The sequence below is a fragment of the Podarcis filfolensis genome (assembly GCF_964270895.1).
Source record: "Podarcis filfolensis genome assembly, chromosome: 11".
In the NCBI taxonomy this organism is placed as follows: domain Eukaryota; kingdom Metazoa; phylum Chordata; class Lepidosauria; order Squamata; family Lacertidae; genus Podarcis; species Podarcis filfolensis.
Genome location: NC_139613.1, coordinates 59,916,840 through 59,933,764, shown reverse-complemented (window position 1 = coordinate 59,933,764; position 16,925 = coordinate 59,916,840). Strand labels below are relative to the sequence as shown.

The window sequence follows — 16,925 nt, the reverse complement described above, 5'->3', positions numbered from 1 at the left end:
GGTCTTTCGGCGGCTCTCCCTGCCGGTGTCTTCTTTTTCGAGAAAGAAACTCCCGTCCCCTCGCGCCCTCCTCCCGCCGTCATTTCTCCCTCCTGCTCCGAAACTGACGAGGCGACCACGACCCCTCCCTCGCCCGGCTCCCCCTCCCGCCGCCGCCGCGGCCGGCGCTCCTCACTTCGAGGGATCACAAAAGAAATCTCGGAGTCGCTCGGGGGGCGCCTCGGACGCGGAGAGCGAGCGCGGAGGAGGGCGGCCCGGACGCCCCAGCGCCACAACCCGGAAAGACCCTGGGCTGAGGGCGGAGGCGGCTTCTCCGGCCGCCGTCAGAATTGGCGCCTGCGAGAAAGCCAAGTGTGCGCGAGGAAGCCCCGGCGAGCGCAGCCTGGGAGGAATGCTCTTCGCCGCCGAGCAGCCCCGCTCTCGCCGCCGCAGCCTGCGCTCTCGCTGAGAAGGGGATTTTAAAGCTGGGAGCTACATGACTGCGCGGAGCAGGGAAGCGCCAGCATCATGCGAGGTAAGGGCTGCTGCATCGGGATCCGCGGGGAGAGCGGGGCGTCGGGCGGCCCAAGGGGGGCTTGGCGGAACCCCCTCTCCGGGCGCGGGGGGGGGCTCTTAACAAATCTGCTTCGGGGCGTCTAGAAGGGATCAAAGATGGAGAGGAAATGGATACTGACGTTGTCAGAAAGTTCTCACGTTCGTGTCTCTCTTTTTCGGAAGCATGGCTTCTATTATGATTATGATTATTAATTATTATTATTCTGAAAGGTGTCTCAGCAGGGCCTGAGCGCTTTCTCCGCCTGCTTCTCCTGGTACTCCAGCAGAAGTTCCATGAGCGGCATCCGGCGTGACAACTTCTCCTGGAGCGTCTTCTAAGTTTGTGGGAGGCTTCCTTGGGTGCGAGAGGCTGACTTGGCGCTTCGGAGGCTCGCTCTTGGGGGAGGCGGGCACAGAGTTTGGAGCGAGTTTCGAAACAGAGCCCCCCAACTCGGTCTTCTCCGCGTGGGCGCCCACATCCACTAAGCAGGTGGCAGGTGCTCCGGGATGGAGAAAGGGAGCATCGCCCTTCTTTTCAGAATAAGGGGGGGGCATGTATTTGCGTGGGGAGCCGGGATATCTTGGTCGGCGCACTGAGGGCAACGTAGCCCAAGGGGTGCAGGTAAAGACCGGAGGCAGAGCATCCCAAACTTGAGACGCGCCCATTTTTAGGAGGGGCCGCGATCCCTCTGCATACTCGGGGGGCAGCAAGTCCCGAGGGAAGGAGCGGCAGCTGGAGGCTCCCCTTGGCACAGATGGCTCCTTTTCCTGGGCCCCCTTGGTGGGGCACCTTCGTCCACCTATGCAGGTGGTCCCCACAGGCAGGCATCTCTCTCGTGCTTACCCTGCTGGCATCCCATTCTTGCTGACTGTCTTTCTTTGGAACTCACCACTCGTGGCACCACCGGTCCTTTGGCATCACTGTTCGAGTCCAAGGCTGGCGGTAGGGGTGGGCAGGCGGGGTTTGAAGGGGGGTGAGCTGAGATGTTTGAAGGACCGGGGACTGAGCTGCCTGCGGCCGTGGATCCTGCCCCTTCGAAGGACTGCCGGGGTGTCCCTCGGCCAGGAGAGTCCCCCGAGGTGCGGTTAGGTAATTCTAGGCTCCGGACTCCATGGCCTTAGGTGCGGGAGGAGCGGCTCTCTCTTTAGATGGTAACGTGGATTCCTTCAACTACTTCAAAATGTGACGAGCTCCCCTCCCCCCCCCCCCAGCTTATTCTGCTGAGTGGACTTTTCTGAAGTCTCTCTGAAGCCCCACCCCCACCCCGCATGTTGACTCGACTCGTTTTTAATTTCCGAGGAGTTCCTTGAACCAACACCTGCTTTTACCTCTCTCTCTCCTCCCCCAAAGAGACCCACGCCATCATTCCCAACCTCCATTTCCCAAGCACATCCCACCACTCCACGAGGAGTCCACTCTCAACTGTTATTGCGGCCACACGCGGATCCTAGTATTCCAAGTTATCAGCCTCGTATTCCCTAAGCCAGTGAAACTCGAGCTTGCTGCCGTGGGCCCTCTCCGGCCTGATCCTTATATTGATGTATTTATTCCAAGTGCTTTTATTCCGCGCTTTCCGTCAGAAAAGATCGCAAAGCTGTTTAGAAAGGTCCCCAAAGCATTGGATGGAGAGGGTGGGGGGGCGCAGGGAGTGGAGTCCAAAAAAAAAAAAGCCGGCCAGCGTTGATTATTATTATTATTATTATTATTATTATTATTATTATTATTTAAATGTGTATACTGCCCTTCACCCAATTCATGTCCTTCTTACATCACTCCTTCCGTGCAAAAGTGTTTTTCAAATGATAGACTTACAGCTCAATCCTAATCATGTCTGTTCCATTGAAGTCAATTGTGCTTACTCCTAGGTAAGCGGGGTTAGGATTGCCACCTAAAACCAAAAAAAGGGGGAGAGGAATGCATATTACTCTCCCATTCAGCGCGTTTTCCGCTGGACCTTCGGCCGCGCCGGTGGCACTGCTCCATCTTTCTGCCTTGCGCGCCTAACGGAACTTGCGGTCAGCTTTCTCGTTGGTCTTCTGACCAGCGCTCTTGGCCCTGTTCTCATGTTCAATAAGGCCGGCCCAACGGGCTACCCGCCCCTTCACTCAGTAGTGGATTGGCCGGTGCCTTTGCAAAGGATAAGGCTACTGCTCTCTAGCAGGTAGCTTAGAAGAGGCACCCTTGCTTCTTCGCTACCCAAGCACGCAGACTTTAGGATTGCGCTGTCCGCTCAGAAGTCTGATGTGACGGGCGCTTGCGCGTTTCCTCGCTCCCAATATCTAACTCACCCCCTACTTAACCCGGGTCCCTTTTAAGGAGACTTCGGTAAAGCTGGGAAAGGGGCGGGAGAGTCTCACAAACTCAACTCACGCTGGTTGCTGGATATGTGTTTGCTGAGTGAACTTTTCTGTCTCTGCTGTCTCTCTCCCGCAAACGAGTAGGAGGCGGGGAAGGCAAAAGCGGAGATAAAAACTGACAGCGCCCTCCAATGCAGAAGGGAGGGGGGCGTATGTTAACTTGGTATGATGGGGAAGCAAAAAAAAACCCTCTCTGTGTGCGCGCCCTCGGTAACAGTCTCACTCCTCTCTAGATCCCTGGAAACAGGCCGTGCGCAAAGGAAAATTATTTGGGGTTGGGTTTTTGAGGGTGGTTGGGTGGGGGTGTCGAGGGGTTCAGTTTTAACTTGCTGATCTAAGGAGAGCAGAGACTCAGGGCTCATCCAGACTTCCTTTTGTGCAATGTTTCTAGGCAAAGGTACGAGTTCGGTGTCGGAGCGAAATTCCCGATTCCTACTAAATAATACTAATACCAATACCAATAATACCAGAAGGGGGGGTGAGATCCCTGGGTGTTGATGTGAAGGGGCAGTTTCCTTCATACCTGTAAGGACTGTGGCTGTGGGGAAGAGGTGCTGTGCGTTGCAGGACGACTTTGAGCCTAGGGACAAAAAGGCGGGTGATGATTCCCCGGGAGCGGAGGTCAGTCAGGGGTGCTTTGGAGCTGAAAGCAGGCCGGCCCGTAGAGGGGCGCGCGCAGTCGGAACGACCCGGATGGAGCGGCGGCCTGTGTTCTGTGGAGGGCCGGAGAAGGCCTGACAGCAGGAAGTGCCGTGGGCGCTTCCTTGCCATTGCTGGGCCTCGGAGAGTGGAGGAAGAGGGAGCAGCACTTTGGGCGGGGGGGGGGGGGTAAAGAAAAGCTGGGAAGAAGCCGGGCGTTTCATATCTACTCCATTGACGCAAATGTATATCTTTTTGAATGGAGAGGATCCTGGGGTGAGACTGGCCTGTTGGCTTTCTGACCTCGCAGCTCAGTATCTAGGGAAATGCACTCTGCACGCGCTCAAAGCCATTCTCAACTTCGATTCTCACTTTAGATGAACTGGGTTTCAGAGGCTCGGCTGCGGAAATCTGGGGTTGTTTCCTTCCGGCCTTCTCTTGAGTCCTGTTTTTCTGATGGACTGGGACGGAATTGGAGGATGCAGCTACAGTGGCTAGAATGGACCACGAGGGTGGGAAGTTCGAAGTAACATCGAGGACACTCCACACATGCCGGAAAAAAGCCCAGACGGATGACCCGGCTTATGTAGGAAGTGGGGCTACTGTAGCATTGTAGAGCTGCTATATTTTGAAGAGCATTCAATGACGGCCATTCAAAGCAAATAAATGCAATTTGTCTCAAATTTTACCCCTGAGAAAGAGGACGTGTCCTGGAAAAAGAGGACACATGACAACCCCATTAGAGACTAACAGTCTTTTATGCCGTGCATGTTTCCTAGGAAGTAATCCTTGCTGTGTTCAATGGGGCTTACTCTCAGGTAGGTGTGCACAGCGAGTGCTAAGCACACTTATTAGGGAGTAAGCCGCTTTGAGATGAGTGGAATTTCTTTCGTGGGTGGGGGAGGGCATGCTCCGGCTTGAGTTGCGTGGTCGGACTGAGTTCCATGGGACTCCAAGCAGACATCGCTGAATCGACATTTTTTGTGTTGGGATATTTGGAGGACATGATCCTGTTAGGTCATATGCATGAAGAGGTGGCAAGCATGAGCAGCGGAAAACCAAGCGAACCACTAGATATGCGGAAATGCGCTGCCAAAATAGAAGGCGCCGCTCTTGGTTTTGGGGAAAGCGCCTTCTGGACTCGGATAAGGCACTTCTCTGATTCGGAAGCCTCACATAGTTCTGCGGCCTCCCATTTCCCTTGGCTAGGGAAGGCTCTCCTTCACCCGCGTAATGTAAACCTTCGAAGAGCATTGTTGGCGAGCTATGCGATTTGAATGGTCCTGCACCTCGGGCATTTCTACCTGGGGAAGCAAACCCTATAGCGACCAACTGTGCTTACTTTCGAGTAAGCAAGCAATAGGATGGGGACCATGCACGTCCAGTAACTGGGTTGCTGAGCACAAAAAGGGGCAGGCAGGGATCTAGAAGGTGTAGCTGACTTGAGGCTCAATAAAGGGCCTGTGTCAGTCCGACCAGCCACTGTCTGGTCTGAAACCCAACCGTTTTGCTTTTACCTAAGCTATGAATCCGGCAGCATCTGCTGTCTTTTCTCCGTCTGTCTGTCTCTTTTGTATGTTTCTGTGTTGGAGCCGGGGCTTGTCATGTGCTCCACTGACCCACTTCTTTCGGCTGAGAAAACAAGTCCAGAGACCAGGGCAGGATCCCCTCCGCCCAGTCTCCAGCGCCTGACAGGCAGAGATTACTCAGCGAAAGCTATCCAGGTTTTCCAAGCGCTTTTCTTTCATAAATATTTTTATAGGTTCTATATATCACAGGACACCACACACACACACACACACACACACACACACACACATCTTGCCTACGTCTTCCTTAACACCATGCGTGAACGGCAGTTCCATTTGGACTGTAGGTTCCTTGCACGTAGAATCGGCCTGAAAATAAATTTGCAGGACTGACACATGGTTTTCAAATTACTCCACAGACAGATGCAAACGAAGCTTCGATGGGAAAATATAGAAAGGCTGAGTTATAGTCCCTTCCCACCGAAAAATTGCGGGGTTCGTTTGTGTATGTCTGCTTTCCTCTCCATCCGCAATGTGCTGCTTTTACAATATCTGCTCTTCCCCCCACACCAGTCTGTTTCTGTTCACCCTTACGCAGAATGAAGTCCCATTAAACTCAGTGCGACTTATTTCCAAGAACGCTTGGGGTGCAAGTTTGCTCTCATCTAGTTTTAAAAAGGGCCTTTGCACCATGTCATCAAATCTGCCTGAATAAAACGCGAAGGAAGAGGTTGCCCCCGCGGTTCCCCGAAGGATGCGAAATTCACATCCGCTCCAAAACTCCGACGGAGCTTCCTGGATTCGTGGACTTTACCCCTTCCTACATAAACTGGGTTTGGCAGCCCTAACCTTTACCGGAAGGAGCTAAGGCCCAAGAAGTCAGCGGCATTTACTTCCAAGTAAGTGCCTTCCCACCGCGCTCCGCGGCTGCACGAGTGCACATAGAACTGCTGGCTTTGAAATCAACGCCACGGATGAGGCCCCGAAGGGGAGCGCCGCGGCTGCTTCCGTTTCTGCTGGCCCCAGCAATCTCTCTGCCTCTGCATCCTCTCGCTCGTGTCCCGCACGACCGAAGGCACCTCCTTGCCCCCTTCGCCTCCCCCCCCCGCCCCGTGAGCGACCTGCAGGTGACGGGGCCCCGCCACCAAGACCACTTTCTCCTGGCAAGGTCCGCCCCCGCGTCCCCAGAAGCCGAAAGCTCGGCCGAGGGCGGGGAGGGCGGCAAGAGAGCCAATCAGAAGGGCCTTCTCGTGACCAGGACATGGCAGGAATCCCTCCCGCTCGCCGTTTTAAACGTTTTGTTGTGACGGGGGTGAAATCGGGGCCGACTCGAGGGCCTCGACGTCGGGAAACAGTCCAGGGAAACTCTCCCCCCCCCTTCGCCCCTTTTCCTGGCGTACCGCGTCCCCTCCCCGCCACCCGCCACCAGCTTTGCAAGCTCGGGGGGAGGGGGCTGACGGCAGGATCTTGAAGGCTGCGGCCCCCGCGGCAAAGAGCCCATCCAAATCATATTTGCGCGGATGCAGAACCTGTGGATCTCTGGGCCTTCTTCCCAGGCGGTGGCTGCATTTCAGGCGGGCAGCCGAGGTGGGGAGCTGGCCTTTGGATCCCGCCCCAAGGAGTTGCGCCTCGCGCTCGCTCCCGGCCCCTTCCACCACAAAGCGAGCTGTAGGACCGAATGGCGGCAATCAGCCTGGAAATCTACGGGGCGGGAGAAGAGTCAACTCCGAGCCATGCTACAGCTCCTGTGTTGGTTGCCGGCATAGGCCCCTCTTGCAATAGGGGTGCAAGCTTGACTGGGGGCGCATAGGTTGGGTATAGCGATACGTGAAACATCGAGGCGTCTTGTAACACCTTAAAACCCAACAAATATATCATGGCCCACGCGCATTCCTGGATTAGAGAGTTCATTTCGTCAGATGTACCCGATTCCGACCAAGTGGAGTCCAGTCTTAAAAAGCGTTCCTAAGTTAAACCTAGTAGGCTTCAAGGTGCAACAAGACTCCCCTCTTGTCTCCCGCGCTGACCAGCTCTGCCGTCACCCACCGCTGTAGGCGGAGGCTTCGTCCCATGTTAGGGGTCCACAATGGGGGATGCAACTTTGTCTGGATCTGACCACAAATCCTAAATAAATCTGGGTATGCTGAGCAATTTGCTTGCATTTATGAGTAACGGGCCTTTGTTACCACGGAAGAGCAATGAAATGAAACGTTGGCACGAAGCGCAGACAGAATAAATCGACCGAGTAAGTCAACATGACAGACTTCTAATAGTGTAAAGCTGCGCTCCAAGCCCGCATCGCGCAGCCCGATCCTATGCACGCTTACTCGGAAGCAAGTCCCACCGTCCTCTGTACGGCTTAAGCCCAAGCCAGTATGGTTAGGCTTACACCCTCAGGCCCAGTGCACTTGGTGGGGCTTCATGGCGAGGAAAGATGGTTCGCACCGGTGCTCAGATTGAAGTTGGACTCAAAACGCCTCTCCCTTTGACATCTCATTCTGCTGGGACAATGGTGCCAAATGAACCCCGATATGTCTTTTGTTTCATTTAAAACAACAACAACAGCGACTATCCCAAACGCCGCCGGGTTCATCTAGGATCCTCCAGCCCACAATCCTAGAGAAGGTCTAGTACAATACTGTTCGTTCGATTTAGGACCGGAGTTGTTTGTTAATGGAATATTAATCACACCGCATTTTCAGTTCTGTCCCTGAAGGGGAAGAGGACACGGGAATCAATAGATTTATTGGCATCCAGCAAAATCAAAGCACGTTAACCTTGCGAGGCTGAACACGCGGTTATAGCAGAGGAGGCGATAAAGGTCTTATTTAGCGGCGATGTATATACATCTCACCATCTCCACTTTCGAAAGATCCCGCATTTTTTCGCTCCTCTCCTCCTCTCCATCTCCGCCCCTCCTGGTTGGTTGAACTTCAAACTTCAAGTCAAAGTAGGCGAAAGGGCGGCAGAAATGAATTGTTGATCTGTAGACGAGGAGGGGGTCGGTCTGATTTTAAAATCCTGTATCCCTGCCCTGGAAAGTCCTGTATCCCTGCCCTGACCAGAATTCGATGAGTTGCAGTGTTTTTTCAGATCCCAGAATGAGGCTCTCTGTATTAAGGCGATTCTCTCGTGTCTTGTGCAACAAAATTTCACAGGAGCCTGGGAAGAGCCAAGTTAATGTTTTCCTGTAATTCAAAAATTCTCTGCTATTGCCAGTGTATAACGGAACCACAGAAGTGTATCTAGCATCTGGTTTGATGCAAGCTTCTTTGTGCGTTTCACACATTGGCCTTGCCCTCTTCAACTAATCGCTGTAGTTTGCGATTAAAAGATCTCTGACTCGCAGAATTGTTCGTGGTTGTGGGGACGGAGGAGCTGACAGAAAAAAATAACCAAAAAAATTAATTTGCAATTGTTAAAATGCCCATTTGAGCTGGAAATTTAAAAGGCACTGCCTGATTCTTCCAAAAAGAAAAGAAATGCAACATCTCTTGAACACCTTTTCCACATTAAAATACATACTTATAGAATCAGTGGGTAGTCCAGATTTAAAAGAACAAACACATCTAAATAGTGGCTTTCCCATGCAAAAAACCCATGGATTTTGATGCTCTGTGGGATACTTAAAATGTCGAGGGTTTTGATACTTCTTAGTGTTGCTGGGTCTGTAACCAAAATGGTAGAGAAGTTACAAGGTTAACTGAAGCAGATGATATCCTAAGCATGCCTTATCACTAATAATTATCCACAACCCATCATTTATTGTAAAGATGTGTTGAGCCAATACCTCGCAAATTGTTTTCAAATCTGTACTTTTAAAACTTTACAGTGGCAACAATGCATCCAATCTCAGCTTCACAAATGTGGCATTCAAGTGTGTGCGTGTGTATTCTTTTTAGTCTCAGAATAGGCCCCTAGGAAGTAGAATGGTTCCCCCAACAATTTGGAGGTTTTTGGGATTATCAAAAAATGCATAAAACTCAATCTTCATGACTCAAAATATATAATTTGTCTGACAGTGAATGTAGGTAATTTCGCAAGATTATTAACATAAATAAAATTTTCCTTTAATTATCAATAATTGTGTGTTACTGAAACATGATGATTAATTCTGAATGCCATCCTAAGGAATGATTTTTTTATTCTTAATTGATTTGGTGCAATATCTGTGAAACAGTCAACAGCTATCCATAATACATTAGCCAGAATTGATACTTTTATTTGAGTTGGTCACCACTGGGGTTCAGTTTTTATTGATGTGAGCAATGAAAAAGATTCAGGGAACCATTGACCATTAAATATACTATTTATATGTGGCATAAATAGATACGACCAGGCTTATTAAAGGAACTGTGAGTAGAAAGGCCTTCAATGACCATAAAACACAAGCCAACTTTGCAGCAATACTTAACAAATCTAGGGGACATACAATGCTGTATGATACTGCTTAGTACCTTGGATACATTGGTTTCATTTTACATGGACTGATACCTTTCTAGTCATATTACATAAATCTAGCCTGAAATTGAAAATGCCGTGATCTTTTTGAAACTCTTTCCATAGATTAGTATTTTTTCTGATAATGATGCTTTTCTCACTGTTTTTTTAATTAAGTAACATACTGAAAGGTTTTACTTTAGTAAAGTGCTTACAAATAAATATAAGAACAATTTTAAAAATATATTTAGCCACATTTGAAGCACTTTTTGTAATAACAATTCTGCCTTGGCCATATGTTCAACCCCTTTTAGATTTTTAAACATTATATTCTGTTAGACACAGCCCTTTCGAGGGTGATCAATCTAGAATATTATAAGAAACAAATCAATTGAAATGAAATTATCAGGGGGGAAATTCAACAATGAAACCAAAATAATTCTAGTAACAAGCATATGGTCCAAACATACAGAACTTACTTTTGAATTGTCCATGTTAATCTAAACAGTATTGGGATTTTTTTCCATTTAAAATTAGATATTAGTATTGAAACATATTCCTATTTTCAAAGGAAATGAAGAATTAATTTATAGTTAATTTACAGAAATATCTCACATTATAAAGCACATACCCCTTTTAATCCAAATGTATTTGGAATCAAATGAAATATTCTGTGACTTCCTAGGTAAAGCAAGGGTACAATTAATGCTATGAATATATTGTACCAGTAACAGCCACTTGCAATATTTTTGTAATGGTTATGTAGGGCAAGAAGGCAATATCAGAAGGGAAAACCCCCAATAAGCCATCAAGCTGCGTTTTTGCTTTACGCAATGGAGTCAGAGGAAAATGCCTTGGCGTCTGTGAAACTGAAGGATGTCTGCTTTTGTAACTGAAGACAAAGGAAGCACACAGGAATTAATATTGATTGAAGTAATCATCAGATGAATGGAAATTAGATTTACCAGTGTACCAATACAATATACGTGAGTCAGCCCTTTCATAGTCCATGTTGTGTCTTCAGTGCATGACCCTGCCCATTCATACCTTTACAAGACAACCCACGGGTATTTTAATGACAATCATACTAATTACTAGAAGTGTAAGTAACTACCAGTAATTACACAGAACTCATAGTGAGCTAGATAGAGAGTGCAAAGAAATTCATAAAACATTAAATAAGAGCATCCTGAAGAATACAGAGACCTCAGTGACTCATGGAGTCATATACTGTTTGGATATTAATAACTCATTGTTGTGTAACAATACCATTTGAATCATTCTTCTATGGTTTCTATGAAAACTGATTGTACAAGATCCTGGTAAGGTTACCGTGAACAGGGACAGTCTATTTTATATGTCTTTTTGAATGACTAAAATGTGTTGTTTGCCTTTTCCAGTTCAAATATAATGCAGTCTACCTTAGTTGGAATGTAAGTTTCATTTTGGAATTAAACTAAAATTAAGTAATGCCCTGCAGTAATAACATTTACGCCTGTACACCCAATACAATAAGGGCTATAAATTGCCATCTGTGCTATGTCTGAAAATGCCCTTTGATTCAAAGGGTTTCTTAGTGTTTGCTTGGTTACCAAATTTATTACCAATATCCAATGTTGGTTCCTTCAAATTCATATACCGTGCTTCTCTCATTTTTCATCAGAATTACCTTTTTTAGGTCTAAACTACAATTACACACCTTGTGCATGATCAAGCCAAGTCAGTCAGTGGATCCCTACTGATTTCAAAGGAACATCTAAGCAAATGCTTAATTTCCCACTGAAAGGAAAGGAAAATCCACATGCTTAATGTTTGTTTGGATCATGTCCATTGTGTTGGACCTTTCCAAACACATAGTGCTGAGAATTTACTTTGAGAAGTGTTTGCAATTTATCTCAACATGCAAAGTACACTGAGTGTACTTTTTATGGTGTTATTATCAAACTATTCTGATGGACTGTAATTGTTTCAAGAACTAGCATGAGGCTGTATAATAAAATACCTAAGGTTTTTTTTAAAGACAATGCCAGATTATCTCTGGATTAAAAGCTCCGTAAACGAAGTATTCTTTCAAGAGAAAAAAAAGGTCAAGCATTGGTGGTGGATACTCATGAGATGAACTCATTATTTGAGAGATTATTTCATAGTCTACAGGGAAATTTTGCTATCCTGAGGCTATTCACATGAACAAGAAAAATCAGATTAGAATCTGTGTACTGTATGCCCATGTGAAATCTGGTGGCTTGAAGTTTTATGAAATGCAAAAGATTAAACATTGCCTGAGATAATCAAAGCTATAAAATCATTTAGCATTTTAGAAAGGGTGCGATCCTGGTCCCACTGAAGTCAGTAGTAAAACTCCAGTTGATTTTAATGGATTGCTGCCAAGCTTTGTTGCCACAGAACTGTACAGTCTCCAAACTCCTGTTGAAGGTATGAGTAAATTTTAAAACGCCCCATTGAATAGATGTTGTCAAGGTAGGATTCAGAGGAACTTCTTCCTCTGGATGAAGAAGGTGCTCCTTCTAATGAAAGAAGGTTTACTCTGCTGCAGGAAGTTCCTCTGGATTTAGCCAATAGTAAGGAAGCGGGGAAATATCAAATTTACAAAGTACTCGGAAGTAAGCTCAGTGGGACTTAGAGTTCAGTTGAGTTTATTCTCCAGTTAGTATGGTTCAGATTGTAGCCTTGCTGCCTTGATTCTACATACCCAGTTGACTAACAACACAACCCTACGTTTATTCAGAAATAAGTTCCATAGTGTCTAATGTGTCTTGCTAGCAAGTGTCCTTAGGACTGCAGCCTTAATAAGTAACACAGTTGGCTACCCAAAACTCAATAAACCCCTAGTTCCCAGAGTGTTGGATAATTCTCAGTTTGTCTTGCAGGAATAACTAAAGTGGCTTTATATTGTCTTATTAGACATTTTGTTAATGTTGTTTGGTTTGTGTTTAGAGAAAACTGGGAAACTTGATCAAAAGGAAATTGACAAATATATAATTGGACCATTTTAACATGTAGCACTTCAGCCGGGTTTTGCAATTCCTTAATCTGAAATTTGAATGTAAAATATATACAGTACAAGGCTTTAAAATTCATTTTTGTTTTCTATCCTGCTCATTCATACATGCAGTCAAATAGCACGATAGAGGCTGTCCAAAAAGACAATACTAGCATTGTATGTAGAGAAAAACCCATAGCTGTGTTTATTTCTTCCTGTTCTATTGTATGGCTGTTTGCATTATTTTATATTAAAGAAAGGACTTTGGCTGGATCTTTTACAATCTAAAAAGTATTAGTCTTTAATTCTATGCACAATTTTCCTTGGGTGTATAGGCTTCATGTCATTCTACCTATGCAATGTCACTGAGAAAAGTAAAAGAAAATATGTGTTCAGCTGATCAATGCACAATCATTGTTTTATAATTCCTTTATTAATTCCCATTTTGTAATTAACAAGTTGCATGACCATATTATGACATACTGTGCTATATTCCAGAAGGTGTTGGGATTTAATATTTTGTTGCATCTGCACAGTAATTGCCTGCAGAGAGATTTGTGAGTGATCATAGACTTCTGTGGGTGATATCCAAAGCTGTTGTTCCACTTGCACAGCAAACTTCTGCATGCACAATGGAACTACCTCCTTCCCCTGTAACCTCTCCAGTCCCCTCAGAATATGCTCCAGAGTCCCAAAGGATCCTCCAGAGCAAATTATGGGGAGGCACAAGAACAAGGGGAGGTTGAGTTGCGTGAACAGAAGTCTGTGTGCACAGCGTTGGATACTCCCATATTTGTGTTGATGCAAGAAAACAGGGAAAGAGTTGTGATAAGAATTGAGTTGTTTCAGTGAGAAGGCTTCTAGGTGCCTGCAGACAGTAACAGATTCTGTTTCAAACAAATCTATAAGAAAAGATGGTGCTTGTATAATGGGGTAAACTATTTTACCAATAATATTCACTGCTGAACTGTTGTTGTGACAACTTTATTGTTCAAATGATGTGTTACTTTGCATGATCATTTGCTAGCTGCCCTGGAAGGGGAGAATATAATAATCTTGAATGAATGAGTGAAGTAATCCAGTACACACTAAAGAGTAATACAATTTTGCAAAAGTATTGAGGGATCATATTGGTAGGCTAAGTAGGTTCTTGGAACGGCATAATTCAAAGAATGCCATCTGTGCTGGAAGAAACACATGAATTTATGCTGCTCTGCTGTTTCTGGGGTGACTAGTTCCCTGTGTAAACTGAGAATGCATTTCAAATGATTTGTGATATCATGGGGAGTATTCTTCAATGCATTCCAAGGGCTACTTTCTATGCTGTGTTTCTTTTGTAAATTTTTAGACCTGAGTTGTTTTTTTAAAGAGACCATTCAAAAACGTAGGGTGTGAATGTGACAAACAGGAATCTGGGAATGCACATACTTATGGGTGCACTTGGGGTGAGAGTGACTGTGCTCCCTTGTCAAGTGTACCTTTCATGATTGTGTAATGCTTTCTTCACTTTGTGAAGTTCTTGGACATATTCTTACCATGTACTACTCTCTGCAGGTAAGCAAAACCCACTGATCTGGTTCTGGGATGGGCAAAGAACCTGTATTAAAAATTACAGACATCAGAAAATTGTGCCTAGGCCACTTCAGCAGTTATGTGGCTTGAGGTGGATTTTTACTGTGAAATGCTTACTGTTTACAAAAAGCTAAATGACAAAAATAGCAGCCATATCTTTGGTGCTGAATATATGCACATATCCTGCCCCCAAATACACCATCACATATTCAAAAGCAAAATAATAATAATAATACATTTTATTTATACCCCCGCCCCGCCCCTGCCAGAGCCGGGCTCAGGGTGGCTAACACCAGTAAAATTACAGTAAAAACATAATTGGGGGGGGCAATTTAAAATACAGGTTAACATGCAATTTAAAATGCAGCATTTGTGCATTTTATGTGACTAGATTTTAATTGATTGATTTTTATTCTCATTTATTTATTACATTTACACTTCATATTTCTTCCATGATGCAACTGAAAGCAGCATACAAAGCATTTTCAGGCAGTCTCCCATCCAATCACAGTTCAGACCCAGACCTGTTTTGCTCCACCAAGGTGGTTGCTCCTGCCTTCAGAGTACCAGAGAAGAGCTTTGCTTAAAGGCACAGGCTGCAGCTAACTGAAAAGCACAGGGAATCAGAATGTTTTATTACAAATGGTCTTTCCAGACAGGCCAATTTGAGTTGAAGTGCAAATAAGTAAAGGCAAATTTAGCGCCAATTGTGATTTCAGAGGATTTAGGATTGGCTTAACTAGTATAAAGATGTTAAATATTAAATGGAAGCAAGTTTGGCACCTGTGACTGATGAAGAAAATGATATAGTCTACAGATATCAGTTTGATCCTAGTAGGAGTTTTTCCTCACACCAGTTCTATGTATCTGCACCTGAATAATCCAAAAGAACTACATTTTTAAGATTTACCTTTTGTATTGACATTCCCAACTTATCTTTCAAAATTGCTTCTTCACTGACAAATATCTAATTTTAAACAATGCACTGTGCTAAGTCTGAAGCAGAAATATAATGGAGTGGCAATATTAAACTCTAAATGAAATCATCTGCTCCTTGCTTAAACCAATTTTATGAATTGCACCTTAAAGTTTACATTTTCAAGAAACAAAATACTGTTACTTCTGGATAGAAGCTCCCCACTTCAAAAGCCAGTCCTTGTGATCCCTTAAATAATTGTTAGTGTGCAATACTATGCATGTTTACTCAGAAGCAAGCCCCACTAAGTTCAACGGGGCTTAGACCTAGATATGTGTACAGGATTGCAGCCTTAATAAACATTCCAGATAGATGCAAAATAAATTCTGCAAACTACAAAATATTCATTTGTACAGATCTAAAGTGATACACTGCTCTCATCCAGGGAATCCTGTGCATGGTGGAAGTCTGTGTGTAATTGCTTCAGTGCTTGTGACTCCTTAAATCTGTTGCACAGAAATCAGAATGGGGAGAAACATATGGTTCCATGTGCATTATTGCCAACCATAGCTTTGAAACAGTTGTCGTCTTGCTTGACTGCCTCAGCCTTTTGTGTGCTTGCTACAGCTGGCATGCCCAGGAGAAACTGTGTGGATCACTCGACTGGATTAGGATGTCTATCTGATTTTTAAATTATTCACAATCAGTGGCATGCTTGCTTACTCAGAAATAAAGACCCATTGAATTTAAACACCCTAATCCAGGATTACAGCTTTATTGATTTTGATGGTCCATAGGATTACATCATATTGATTTTGATGGGGGGATCCTGCTTAAAATCAAGCTGTGATTTTACTGATCTGCATTTCCGTTATGCAAATATACATGTTTTCTAATAACTTCTGAAGGGCAAAAGGATGGGGTCAGATCATGCTGTGAAAATAATCTAATGATAGACTATGATGGGCTTCCTCTCTGCCATTGCTTCTTAGTGGCATATTATTTATATCTATAGCTGTCTTCCTAATTTATTCAATAATTGCCATTGGCAAAGAAAAGGGAAGCACCACAATTTGCAGGTAGCTGTCTTCATTTCTGCATGTGGCTTTGCATCCAATACAGGAAATAGGCATTCATCTCCCCCCCCCCGCCACCGCTCTCCCTTTCCTTTTTTCATCTCCTTCCATCCTTGTTTACCTATTGTTGTGTTTACAGGGCAAATGGTACAATTACGCTGTTCACTTCAACATTTGTATAAATGTCAGGCCTTATCCCCTGGCTAACTTTTCAGCTCTGCAATATTGGAACATGCAAAGCATGCAAACGGCATGAAAAATGTTCCTCATTTCAATTGCTAAAATTAAGAATGATCAATATCAAATCATGCAAATCACATGTTTGGTTCAGTTAAAGGGTTAACGGGTTTTGTCTCAGTGACAGAAGCAGAACCTGTAAAACAGAAATTCACCAGTCCAGCAGGAGAGTGGCTGTTTTTGAATCTCCAATTTTTACTCAATATATGGATAAACAAAGCCATTGTTTCTGTTCAGTTACAACTTTGAAAATGTTCACTTATTAAGGAAGCATTTATTTAATTTGCCTTCGTTGTGGTCAAAACTGGTTGCGTAGTATATTTACACCATCTTATTTACAAAATGATCCCAACCAAGCAGGCTGGGTCTGGGATGATTGGTGTGGCTTATTGAGTAAATATTGCCTCTCTCTGAACTGGCTTAGTTTAGCCTCAGTGATGTCATCACATAGCCAGATCCAATTTGGTACATAGTGCTGAGATATCACCCTGGTTACTCTGTAATTAGTGATTAGTTGGGCTCAACTATGTGATAAATTCTGAAAGAAGGGACAGTAATTTGATGGGAGACGGAGTGCAAGGTAGCAGCATATAGGGAGAAAATGATAGTGAACAATATCAAAG

General features: G+C 45.1%; 1 protein-coding gene across 1 annotated transcript in view; it reads left to right on the top strand.

Moving 5' to 3' along the window:
• Positions 1–344: 344 nt before the first annotated feature.
• RORB (RAR related orphan receptor B) overlaps positions 345–16,925 on the top strand; it is a 157,514-nt gene continuing 140,933 nt past the window's right edge. Inside the window, exon 1 of the mRNA XM_083577018.1 lies at positions 345–514. Within this exon, the coding sequence (XP_083433144.1) occupies positions 508–514 (7 nt within the window). The 5' untranslated portion in view covers positions 345–507. The remainder of the gene's footprint in view (positions 515–16,925) is intronic.